Below are 13,817 nucleotides of genomic sequence, written 5' to 3'. Positions count from 1 at the left end.
TTCCTTCAAATTAGAAATCCAATCAAATAGAAACATAACTTTGACAATGATGGATGAATGCAATTAGTGCAATTACTAATTTGTACTTTTAAATTGGATGAATTTGTCTTTCTTTTCCCCCCTCTAATATTTTCTTTTAAAAAAGACTCTAGCTCTCAGCAGTTCTTGGAAATAGTGCATGAGGAGATAATGTTAGCTCATAGGAGATGATGTTAGCTTATTTGCGAGTCATTTAAATTTAATCTCCAGTCTGGTATCAGCAGGGAGAAAATGTATTATAAAGGCAAAACGACAGTGTTCTCTGTAAATGACTATATCACTGGTAGTTAGATATGTCCTCTGGGTAAATTCATAGCTGTCAATGCTTTTATTTCATTTTAATAAAATCATACTCTTTTTGGTTCTTGGATGACTGAGGGAGTAGTTCTAAAAGTACATATAAATTGCAGAAGAATATATTTTTTTGCCATTTGGTATTAATCCTTAAAATATCCATCTTTAGGTGACTGTGTTTTTTCTTTTGTGCAATAAAATTCCTGAGCTGTGATTGTTTTTCCTCCTATGAAATTGTGAGTGTAGTTGGAAAAAAGCTATAAAATACTACAATAGCTTTTCCACAGCTCATTTTGTAAAAAAAAAAAAAAAAAAAAGAAGGAAAAAAAAAAAAAAAAAGGCTTCCCAAATTAAAAAAAAAAAAAAAAATTGAAAATGAGAGGAACTTTTTTTTTGGGTGTACACATTAATCTTTCTTTAATGTTTATGATAATTTCAAGAGAAAGCTGTAGAAAACTGCTTTGTATTTTATTTAGTTCCATTTCTTCAGGGATAATGCATCCTTTGCACCACTTCTAAAATTATAGCATAATATATTTAAGTTTGCACTTATACTCCCATGGATATGTTAAAAGGCACTTACCAAAAATATGCTTCTCATATAGGTAGCTCATATCTTTTATTTACTGTGAGTTTGGGTTTGCCGGTATTTTGCCTGCCCTTATCCACTTTTAGAATCAAAGTAAACTTAACCTTATTAAAGGAATTGGAGAGCTTTCCATCTTTTTCCGGTCTCAGGAAGACTTTGAATATTCAGAAAAATTTTAAATCCATTTGGATCTTGTTTAGGGAGAGATTAGAAAGATTTTTAATTACTGATTATATTGTTAAAACATTATAGGTCTAATCCAAAAGAAACACACACACACACACACACACACACGCGCACACACGTGCGTGCTTGTTTTTTGTTTTTGTTTTTGTTTTTAAGTCAATTGGTGTATACTCTAAGATGATTGTCAGTTTTGGCCTTCTTTATGAATATATTGGCATGAAGTATTTGCAGTATTCTACTAAGTTTTGTGTGTATTTAATGTCATTCTTTTCATTCCAAAATGTATGTGTGTGTGGTGTGTGTGTATATGTGTGTCTTCTCCCTTTTTGTTTCTTAATACTGCTAGATTTTTGTCTACTTTATAACTTTTAAAAAACTGTTTGTTTTGGACTTCATGTCTGTGTAGCTTTTTAGTTGAAGCATATGTAATTTGACATAGATTTTAAAAACCTGGGGCACCTGGATGGTTTAGTCAGTTGAGTGTCTGATTCTTTAAAAAAATTTTTTAAAAATGTTTACTTATTTTTGAGAGAGAGAGAGAGAGCAAGTGTGAGCAGGAGAGGAGTAGAAAGAGGGGGAGACACAGAATCCAAAGCAGGCTTCAGGCTCTGAGCTGTCAGCACAGAGCCCTATGCAGGGCTTGAACTTATGAGCCTTCGAACTGTGAGATCATGACCTGAGCCGCAGTCGACTGTTTAACCAACTGAGCCACCGAGGCAGCTGAGGGTCTGACTCTTGATTTTGACTCAGGTCATGATCTCAGGGTTGTGGGATCGAGCCCTGCATTGGGCTCCGTGCTGAGCATAGAGCCTGCTTAAGATTCTCTCTTTCTCCCTCTGCCTGGCTCATGGGCACACTCCCTCTCTCTCTCTCTCTCAAAGCCGTTTAAAAATGTAATCAATAAGTAATATTTGTTTAGGTTTAATTTGTAGGACCAAATATTAGATTTCTTGGAATGTCGTTTTTGCTCTTGGTTCTGGAATCCCCTGTATGAACAATTTTAGGAAAAGAAACAGGTGATCATAGACCACATACATTGATCCACTTTCTCTATGACTGGATTTGCTAAATACCTGATATTTGACCACTTGAAATTTAAATGTTAAGTGCATATCAACAATAGCCAAATTACGGAAAGAGCTCAAATGTCCATCGACTGATGAATGGATAAAGAAGATGTGATACATATATGCATTGGAATATTACTTGAAGATCAAAAAGAATGGAGTCTTGCTATTTACAACAATGGATAGAACTAGAATGTGTTATGCTAAGTGAAGTCAGAGAAAGATAAATATAGGATTTCACTCATGTAGAATTTAAGAAACAAAACAGATGAATATAGGGGAAGGGAAGGAATAATAAGATAAAAACAGAGAGGGAGGCAAACCATAAGTAACTCTTAAATACAGAGCACAAACTGAGGGTTGTTGGTGGGGTGGTGGGTGGGGGAATAAGGAGGGCACTTGCTGGGATGAGCACTGGGTGTTATATGTAAGTGATGAATCACTAAATTCTACTCCTGAAACCATTATTACACTATATGTTAACTATCTCATATTTAAATTAAAAACAAACAAACTTTAAATAAAATTTTAAAAAATGTTAACTGCATTCAACTGAGTAAAAAATACTGAAAAATGAATGTTTGTTTTGACTTTGGGCTTGTGATGTCTTATTAAAGGAATGTAATTAGTTTCTTTTTCCTAAAGTATTTTACCTTTTCTACTTTTAGAATATTATGCCTTTGTAGTTAACATCTTAGCCTTTGAAAACTTAGAACTATGTTATTTAAACTATGTTATTTAATGTTTAGAGATTCACTTGAATGTTTAAGATACTAATGAATAAGAGCATGGTCTTATCTTAGCCTATTAGAAGCAAACCTCGTTTATAGAATATTTGGGGTTCAGGCAGAAGCTATTGATATTTCTATCCTGATTCTTGTCCTTGCTGCTTAACATCCCTGACTCTGGTGATCATGGTATACTCAAGGAAGGGGAAGATTCATTTAAAAGTCTGAGGAGTAACAGGGAAGAATTTCCAAGCCCAGCAGTGTGTACAAGCTCAGAATCTGGTGGCTTGTCCTCGCTCAAAACCCTAGCCATGAGCCAGAGCCACTTTGAGAGATAAGTTAGGGGTGGTTGGTACTGTAATGAAAGATTTCTAAACATAGTTTAAATTATAACTTGATTTTTAAAAATGAAGCATTCACAACTCTTTTTAGCGATATGGTGTTGCATAAATAGGTGTTACATTGCATGTCCATTCTTATGAAGTCTTGTATATAGTTTGTAAAATAACTCTGACCTATAAAATAATTGCCTACCAAATTTGTATAGTCTCTGTGTTTAATTTCTACCTCTAATCTTTATCTCCACATTTTATTTCACGGCATTCTTTTAACAGATTTAAAAGAAATAGAAATCTTTTCAATTGCAGATACATATAGGAAGGACTTATGGCCAGATCCTCATGAAATTAAATTGCCAGAACTAGATAAATTGTATTCATTCTAGCTTTCAAAGCTTTTTTGTTGTTGTGTGTTTGTTTTAATTTGGGCATGTAGGCAACAATGCTTATTTATTTATTTATTTATTTGTTTGTTTTTGGACCTTTTGTCTTAGTGCTTCTTTTTCTGTATTAATCTATGTTAGAAAACTCCTCAGTGAGGAGCAAAACCAATCAAAACAAGCTATGTTGTTTGCTTGAGAGACTTGATCAAATTCTCTCTTTTCATAGTAGCTCACTTTTTAATCATAGTAAGAAATTACTAGGAGAAAATAAGTATAAAAGAAGCTATCCATTTCCAAGAGATTAGTGAATTACAGATATGAAAGTTAGGGGACTCAGTTTCCATACTGAGAATTATTTTTCATGTTTCTCTTTCCAATGTCTGAGTGCGCCTCTTAAGCAAAGTAGAAGTAGTTTTTCACCATGTAATTGATAACTTTGCTTCTTTCTTTGATTCCTAGGGAAATAGGAGGTATATTTTAGTTCTCTTCCCTTTTTTAATGTATAGATAATGATTATGGTACTTACAAGTGCCAAATTTATTAGACTTTTAAGTCTAAGTTTGTACCGAAATTGTTTTGATACTGAAATTTTGGACCAGTTTGTATTTAATTGTATTTTTCTCATAATTTAGAGTTATTTCACTATATTCTTTTTTATTTGTTAGATACACACAAATCCATGTTTTTATCAGTCTTCTGAGAAGAGCCAGCTCTTACCATTGAAGAGAAATCTATGGCGCTGGTTGAATCCTGGAGACAGTTTTTCTTTGCTGGTCGACAAATACATTTTTTGTGTTTTCTCTACACACTCTGAAACAGAAATGGAATGTACTTTAAGGTAAGAATGCCTGATGAAATTAAGTAATGGTATTTGTAATCTAATTCCTCAGCCATCCACAAATGCTTCAGTAGAAACCATATTAGGGTTAAACTATATTGGCAATATAGGAGTTACATGGTGTGTGTGTGTTTGTGTGTGTGTGTATTTCTCTAGAAAACATTTGACACTGGAAACTTAGGTCTCAATAGTGATTGCTCACATGCAGTGTGTCTTTTGCCAATGTGTTCAGAATGTATTTTCCATTTAATAGTAACTAGGATAGTTAATTTGAAACCAACTACATTTTCTTAATCTTTTCTTTTAGCTTTTGAAATTTTATTAACGAATTAACCTCTGGCTTAGACTACACTCATATAACTCCTCTTTCTTATAAAAATAACAGAAAAATGGGGTGCCTGGGTGCTCAGTTGTTTGAGCATCTGACTCTTGATTTGGTCTCAGGTCATGTTCCCAGGGTTGTGGAATCGAGCCCTGCATTGGGCTCCATGCTGTGCATGGAGCCTGCTTAAGATTCTCTCTCCCTCTCAGGGGGTCTGGGTGGCTCAGTCGGTTAAGCATCTGATTCTTGATTTTGGTTCAGATCATGATCTCATGGTTTGTGAGTTCAAGCCCGAAGTAGGGCACCATGCTGACAGCTGAGAGTGCAGGGTCTGCTTGGGATTGTTTCTCTCCCTTTTTTTCTGCTTCTCCCCCACTGTGTGCTCTCTCTCTCTCTCTCTCTCTCTTTCTCTCTCTCAAAATAAGTAAATAAATTTTAAAAGAAAAAAGATTCTCTCTGTCCCTCTGCCCCTCTCCCAGCTCTTTCTCTCACTCTCTCTCTAAAAAAAGAAAAAAAAACCCCAGAAAATATAGAATAGAGAAACTGAGGAAATGAGGTATTACAATAAACATCCGATGTAAAGTTAAAATTAATGCACTCCTTTTGTTCAGGCAGTCATTAGCAGATTATTTATTGCTGTTTCAGCTTTTATAGAGTACATAAACTGGACTTATAGAAGTAAATGGACAGAAGTATAGAGTGTGTTTTGTGGTCATAATAGTATTAAATTAAAAATCAATAACAATACAGGGGCGTCTGCGTGGCTCAGTTGGTTAAAGCGTCTGACTCTTGATTTCAGCTCAGGTCAGGCATGATCTCACTGTTTGTGAGTTCAAGCCCTGAGTCAGGCTTCATGCTAACAGTGTGGAGCCTGCTTGGGATTCTCTCTCTCTGTCCTCTCTGTCCCTCCCCCACTGTCTCTCTCTTAAAATAAGTAAATAAACTTAAAAATTAAAAAAAATCAATAACAATAAAATAGAAAAATCTCCCCAAACTTAAAATTAAAGAGCATACTGATGAATAACTTATATGTCTAAGAGAAATCACAAGGAAAATTAGAAAACATTTTGGGGCACCTGGGTGGCTCAGTCAGTTAAGGATCCGACTCTTGGTTTTGGCTCAGCTCGTGATCTCATGGTTCGTGAGTTTGAGCCCCGTGCTGGGCTCCTAGCTGACAGTGCAGATGGACCCTGTTTGGGATTCTCTCTCTCCCTCTCTTCCTGCCCCTCCCCTGCATATGCACACACACACTCTTTCTCAAAAATAAATAAACTTAAAAAATAAAAAAAGAAAAGATTTTGAACAAATACTGAAAACAGCATAAAAATTTGTGAGGTGAAGTAGAGGGAAATTTATATTAAATGCCTGTATTAGAAGAGAAGAAAGTTATAAAACCAATGATGTGTGCTTCTCCTTTAAGAAGATAGGCAGACAGGAGCAAATTAATGCCAAAGCAAATAGAAAAAAGGAAATAAGAGTAAGACTAGGAGTCAGTGAAATAAAAATAGACAAATAACAAAGAAAATCAACAAAACCAAAAGTTGGTTCTTTGAAAAGATTAATAAAATTGGTAAACTTAGGCTTCCCAAGAAAAAAAATGAACAAAATGAAAAAATACAAATTATCAATATCAGAAATAGAATCAATGTATCACTAGTGATTTTACAGGCCTTAAAAAAATAATGAAGAAATATTATTTAAAACTTTATGCCAGTGAATTTGACAGCCTAAATGAATGAATGCATTCCTGGGAAAACATAATTTACCAAAATTAATACAGGAAGATATAGAAAATCTAATGAATTTTTTATTTATTAAAGAAATTGAATTTACAATTTAAGAATTTGCCACAAGGACCTTCACTAGTGAGTTCTATGAACTTTCAAGAAAGTAATACCAATACTATACTCTTCTCCCCCAAATAGAAGAGGTTATACATTCTCACTCATTTTGGGAAGCTTCCATAATCCTGATACCAAAATCAGACAATAACATTACAAGAAAACTAGACCAATATTCCTCATAAGAATATAGAGAAGTCAAATCCAGCAATTTGTAGAAAGGGTAATATACCATAACCAAGTGGAATTTGAAGACCACAAGGTGGATTTATCATATAAAAATCAATGAATTTCACTGCGGCAGATTGAAGAATTGTCATTTCAATTGATGCTTAAAAATAGCTTTGACAAATTCAACACCTGTTCATGATTAAAAAAAAAACAGAAAAAGAAGGAAACTTCTTTGTATAAAAAAAAATTGTCTTTATTTACAGATGACATGATTGTGGACTTAGAAAATGCTGAGGTATCTACTCTAAGAAGCGAAACAGTACCTGCTGTATGATTACATTTATATCACGTTCTATAATAAACTAAACTATGATGGTAGTGGTTATTTCCAGAGGTACAGGCAAACTTTTTGGTGATGAACATATTCTGTGTCTCGATAAGAGTTTAGGTTACATGGATGTATGCATTTGTCAAAAACGACCAAATTGTGCACTTCAGATCTGTGCATTTCAGTAAATATAAATTACATCTACAATTCTTAAACTAGTGAATGAAAAGAAATTATGTGAGGAAATGTTTTTTGATTTGTTAAATTCAGTAACCTTTGCTTGCCACTTTACATATCTTCCTATTCTTTTTCTCTTATCACACATGTAGAAAGAACATTATTTTTAACCAGCTGTTGACCAGAGAAATATAAAGAACTAATTTTTTTGTTACAGTGAATTTCCACAGTAGAATTATATGCCTTTTAAAATAATTTATTTTTATTTATTTTTATTTTAGAGAGAGTGCAAGGAGGGAGAGGGGCAGAGAAAGAGAGAGAGAGAAAGAGAGAGAGAGAATCTTAAGCAGACTCCATGCTCAGCACAGAGCTTGATGTGGGGTTCCATTTCACTACCCTGGGACCATGACCTAAGCCAAAATCAAGAGTCAGACACTCAGCCGACTGAGCCACTCAAATGCCCCTATATACTTTTTTTAAAAATCTGGAAAATATTGCACATCTGTGTAAAATAAAATACAGTCATTGCCTCATACTTAAAGTATTATATGTCAACTTTAATTTTATATATATATATATATATCTCCATTCAAACAGGCTTGTCCCCTTAATGTGAAAGACCAGTGCTGTAACTCAGATAAATCAGATTGTGGGAAGAGTGAATTTTGAATGTTTGTTGTGGGGCGCCTGGGTGGCTCAGTTGGTTAAGCGTTCGACTTTGGCTTGGGTCATGATCTCACAGTTCGTAGGTTTGAACCCCACATCTGGGCTCTGTGCTGACAGCTTGGAGCCCGAAGCCTGCTTCAGATTCTGTGTCTCCCTCTCTCTCTGCCCTTCCTGCACTCGTGCTCACTCGCGCTCTCTCTTTCTCTCAAAAATAAACAAGCATTAAAAACAAATAAAAAAAAACCTTTGAATGTTTGTAGTATTGATAAAAGTTAAGAATACAACCCACTTTAGCAGCACTGTACTTTTTGTAGGCTATTTATTATGAGTAGTAGTATCTGGTGTACTGTTGGTATCAAGCTATGTGTTGAAAGAGGTAATAAGTACTTTGTGTATGCTTTGGTAATCGTGTGCCTAGGTTAGGGTAACCAAATTAATTGTGTTATTTTATATTTGAAAATTAAATGTTTTGCTTTTAGCTTACTGGTGCAAAATTTCTTTCAGGGTGTTGATTTCACTTTTAGCTTTTTCCAGTTTATGATTTAGAGTTTTCAGGTACTTCCATAATACATTGGATTTCTGATGTGTAATCGTCATTTTTAGTGCTTTTTATGATGTTTACAATTCGTATATGATTTCTTTTTTTATTTTAGGGAGAGAGGGTGGGAGATGGGGGAGAGGAGCAGAGGGGGAGAGAGAATCTTAAGCAGGCTCCACACTCCGTGCAGAGCGTGACACAGGGCTCCATCACACAATGCTGGGATCATGAATCAAGAATTGGATGCTCAACCAACTGAGCCACCCAGGTGCCCCTATGGTTTTTAAAACTTATTTCTAAGTCCAGCTCATTTATGTTAGGAGCATATTTTATATTAAAGATGAAAAATACATGGTTTATATTTAACTCTAATTTGGAGTTTATTTTTAAGATTTAAGAGTAACTTAATTGCTAAAACAGGCTTTAAAAAGAAGAATAGGGGCACCTGGGTGACTCAGTTGATTGAGCATCCAACTTCAGCTCAGGTCATGATCTCACAGCTTGTGAGTTCAAGCCCTGCATCAGGCTCTGTGCTGACAGCTCAGAGCCTGGAGCTTGCTTCAGATTCCATGACTCCCTCTCTCTCTGCCCCTCCCCTGTTCATGCTCTCAAAAATAAGCATTAAAAAAATAATAATAAAGAAAAAAAAAGAAGAATAGAGCTTTTTGTGCTACCCAAGGAGGGGTTCATACAGCGTTGTTCTGCAAGAATGCCCTTTGGGGTCCCCAGCATCCCCCAAAGCCACCGGAACAAGCTTCCTGCTGGAGTGGGGGATTCTTGTCATTATTTAAAGGGAAGCTTTCACAATATCTGGAGCCCTTGATGTCCTACAAATGAAGAAGAAGGATATTCTCAAATTCCTTGTAGCAGGATCCACTTTGGTGGCACCAATCTTGACTTCCAGATGGAACAGTGTATTTACAAAAGGAAAAGTGATGGTATCTGCATCATAAATCTGAAGAGAACCTAGGAGAAGCTTCTGCTGGCGGCTTGTGCCATTGTTGCCATTGAAAACCTGGCTGATATGTCATATCATCCAGGAATACTGCCCAGTGAGCTGTGCTGAAGTTTGCTGCTGTTGCTGGACCCACTCCTGTTGTGGCTGTTTCACTCCTGCCTTCCTAACCAGACCCAGGCAGCCTTCTGGGAGCTGAGACTTCTGGTGTTTACTGATCCCAAGGCTGACCACCAGCCTTTCACAGAGGGGTCTTAAGTTAACCTGCCTACCGTTGCTGTGTGTAAGACAGACTCTCCTCTGCACTATGTTGACATTGCCATCTCTTGAAACAACAAGGGAGCTCACTCAGTGGGTCAGATGTGGGGGATGGGAAGTTCTGTGCATGCCTGGAACCATTTCCCATGAACAGCATTGGGAGGTTATGCCTGATCTGTGCTTCTACAGAGATCCTGAAGAGATTGAAAAGGAAGAGCAGGCCACTGCTGAAAAGGCTATGACCAAGGAGGAATTTCAGGGTGAATGGACTGCTTCAGCTCCTAAGTTCACTGCCACTCAATCTGAAGTTGCAGACTGGTCTAAAGGTATGCAAGTGCCTATTCAGCAGTTCCGTACTGAAGACTGGGCCATTCAGCCCTCCACTGAAGACTAGTCTGCCGCTCCCACTGCTCAGGTGACTCAATGGGTAGGAACAACCACCAAGTGGTCTTAAGCTACTCTTCCACAAAGGCAAACAAAATGGAAATAAGGTTAATGGAAAATAAACAGTTCCTAAAAGTTGGAAGAAAAAAAGTTGGAGGATTCACACTTCCCAATTTCAAAACCTACTACAAAGTTATAGTAATGAAGACAGCATGATAGTAGCTTGAAAAAACACATGTAGATCAGTGAAATAGAATTGAGGGTCCAGAAATAAGTCCTTATATTATGGCCAACTGATTTTTGACAAGATTGTTAAGACAATTAAATGGGGAAAAGAATAGTTTTCTCAACAAATGGTGTTAGGACAACTGGATATCCACATGCAAAAGAATGAAGTTAGACTCCTACCTCACACCATATAAAAATGGACTTAGGGGTGCCTGGGTGGCTCAGTCGGTTAAGCGGCCGACTTCGGCTCAGGTCATGATCTCACGGTCCATGGGTTCGAGCCCCGCGTTGGGCTCTGTGCTGACAGCTCGGAGCCTGGAGCCTGTTTCAGATTCTGTGTCTCCTTCTCTCTGACCCTCCCCCGTTCATGCTCTGTCTCTCTCTGTCTCAAAAATAAATAAATGTTAAAAAAAATTTTTTTTTAAATGGACTTAAAATGGATCAGAGACCTAAATATTAGAGCTAAAATTATGAAAGCCTTAGGAAAAAACACAGGTGTAAATCTTTGTGACTTTGGATTAGGCCGTGATTTCTTAGATACAACACCAAAAGCACAAGCAAAGCAAACGTAGATCAACTGCACTTCATCACAATTAAAAGCTTCCTATCTTCTAAGACACCATTAAGATTGTAGAAAGACAACTCACAGAATGAGAGAAAATATTTGCTAATCATATGTCGGATAAGGAATTTATATCCAGAATATATAAAGAACTCTTGCAATTCAACAGTAAAAAGGCAAATAAACCAATTAAAAAATACATAAAGGATTTGAGTAGACATTTCTCCAAAGAAAATATCCAAATGGCCAATATCCAAACTCATGGAAAGATATTTAACATGATTGGTCATTAGGGAAATGCAAATCAAAATCACAATGAGGTATTACTTCACGTCCACTAGGATGACTATACTTAAAAAGATAATAACAAGTGTGGGCAAGGATGTAGAGAAATTGAAATGCTTATGCACTGCTTGTGGGTTTGTAAAATGGATACAGCCTCTTTGGAACATATTCTGACAGTTCCTCAAAATTTTAAATATATAATTACATGTGGTCCAGCAATTCCACTCTGTCCATACATGGGACAGAAAACATCTGTCTACACAAAAACTTGTATAGTTCCACTTATATGAAATGTGCAGAAAATGTAGATTCATAGAGATAGAAGGTAGTCTAGTGGTTCCCAGGGGCTGGACGGAAAGAGAATGGGAGGTGACTTCTCATACACACAGGATTTCTTTATGAGGTGATGAATATGTTCCAAAATTAGATACTAATGATGGCTGCATTACAGATTAACTTTGTAAATATCCTAAAAACCACTAAATTTTATGTATGCTTTAACAGGATGAATTTTATTGTTAAGTGAATTATGTCTCAATAAAGCTATTTAAAAAGATAAATCAGTTACCTTTATTATATTGTATTTAGATAAGTTTCCAAGTTTTAATTTTTGCATGTAGCAAACTCTGGTAACCCTGCATTATAAATCCTGTGATAGTTGATTGCTTGTAGAAGTCTTTGAAGATAAAATAAAAATACAGTTATATCACAGTGACAGTGTTTGATATTTAAATAAAAGTGTAATAAAATAATTTGTACTTTGACCTATTTGGAACTAAATGTTAATTACAATTTTGTTCTGGGATTGGATTTTTTTTTTTGTCACATTTATTCTTGGTAAATATTAAGCAAAAATTATCTGTGATCCATAGGGTGTGTTTATGTTAGTCTTGAATTTATGCCACAATAGAAAATAAACGAAATGGAATGGATATTATTGCTTAATTTCTTTCTTTCTTTTTTTTCCCCCCTCACTGTTTAAGTCTGTATAACAGTTGGTCTCATGGAGGAGAACACTGGAATAGGTTAGACTTTCTTGCTATAGCCAGCTCCAATTGCATCAGACAACTTCAATCATCTGACACAGAGTGTCACAACTATAAATTGTGAAAAGCTATTGCGCTAGTGAATTTTTCTTAATATTTTTCAGATTAAATATGAAGAAAATTTGGGGAAAAAATCGTTGTTTGGAAGCACACCTGTGTCCTCTGAGTAAAATGGATCTGGATATTAGAAGGGGAGTGAGGTATCATAGATGGGATAATCATACATTTTCAGTCTTTATCTCCAGCATCTGGCACAGTACCTGACACACCATAGGTGTTTTAAAAATATTGATTGAAAAGGCACAGCATAGGGAATATAGTCAATGATATTATAATAGCATTGTATGGTGACAGACAGATGGCAGCTACACTTGGGATGAGCATAGCAATTTGGAAAAGTTGAATCACTATGTTGTACATCTGAAACTAATGTAACATTGTGTGTCAACTATAGTCAAAAGAATTTAAACAATATTTATTGAATGAACAAACACTGTCACGTTGCACAGTGATTTAGTCTAAGTTTTTCTCTTTTGGCTGATTTCTGCCATTGAAATTCAAGTCTGCCTTTGAAAGAGATTATTCCCATATAAGAAATACTCGAACAAAACAAGCCATTAACTGTTATCTTCTCAGCTAGACACATTTCTGAAATCTTCTATCTTCTGTTTTTATACACAGTGAAATCCATCCCTTTTAAATGTATAATTCAGTGTACTCTGATAAATGTATGTGGTTATGGAAGTTCTACCACAGTGAGGGAGATAGAGAACATTTCCATTTCCCCAGAAAGCGCCCTCATGCCACTCTGTAGTCATTCCCCTCACCCCATGCTGGGCCTGGGCATCCAGATCTGACTTCTGTCCCTGTAGCTTTACCTCTTCAGAATGTCATATGAATGGAGTTATATGATATGTAGCCTTTTGTGTCAGCTTCTTTGACTTGGCAAAATGCCTTTGAGATTCATCCATGTTGTCGTATATCAGTTTTCCTTTTTATTTCTGAGTAGTATTTCCATCTATACTTTCAAATTTTCAAAAAAGTACGTTTGTTGGATTGTCTCTAAGCATATTTAATGAGTAATGACCCATCAGCTTTGGATGATCTTCGTGCACTTTGCAGCAAGCGCGAGGTAGTTGGTTCTGCTAAGTATGTTCCACATATGACTGTAGATGCTCCTGTGTCAGAACATTTAGCTTCCAGTTGGACTACAGGTTTGGGGAGATTTTACAAGTGGCTGTCCTGTCCAGAACTCCAGTAGTAGCCATGTGTGAACATGACATTAGGATTTTATTTATTTTTTTCTCCAAAGCCGAACTAGCTTAGCTGATATTTTTGCAGTTTGCATTTTCTCTTTGGATGCTGGGTGCTGATCTTAACTTTTATGGGCTATCTGACAAATACTAAGTAAATAGCTCTTAAGCTTTCAGAGAGATGGCCACTACCCATCTTCATAAATAGCTGTGCTACTAGGCCCATGATTCAGAAAGATAAATGCATTTTATGCTGATACAGTGGGCAGAAGATGAAGAACATATTTTCATCTATCTATTTTATTCTAGTATACTATGGTCTGCTTTTTTGTCTTGGTAAG

At 35.9% G+C, this 13,817-nt stretch overlaps 1 protein-coding gene and 1 non-coding gene across 3 annotated transcripts in view; one reads left to right on the top strand and one right to left on the bottom strand.

Moving 5' to 3' along the window:
* The window catches only part of APLF (aprataxin and PNKP like factor), an 85,161-nt gene that overhangs the window by 20,524 nt on the left and 50,820 nt on the right, over window positions 1–13,817 (top strand). For both annotated transcript variants that reach the window (XM_040458210.1, XM_040458209.1), the window contains exon 3: window positions 4,290–4,462. In XM_040458210.1, the coding sequence (XP_040314144.1) occupies window positions 4,290–4,462 (173 nt within the window). The remainder of the gene's footprint in view (window positions 1–4,289; window positions 4,463–13,817) is intronic.
* LOC121019325 (small nucleolar RNA SNORA28) lies at window positions 12,151–12,274 on the bottom strand. The gene has a single exon (XR_005785536.1). It is a non-coding gene; the product is annotated as a small nucleolar RNA SNORA28 (small nucleolar RNA).

The sequence above is a fragment of the Herpailurus yagouaroundi genome, unplaced genomic scaffold, assembly GCF_014898765.1.
Source record: "Herpailurus yagouaroundi ecotype Mexico unplaced genomic scaffold, PumYag 221, whole genome shotgun sequence".
In the NCBI taxonomy this organism is placed as follows: domain Eukaryota; kingdom Metazoa; phylum Chordata; class Mammalia; order Carnivora; family Felidae; genus Herpailurus; species Herpailurus yagouaroundi.
This window is presented reverse-complemented; position numbering and strand designations above follow the sequence as displayed.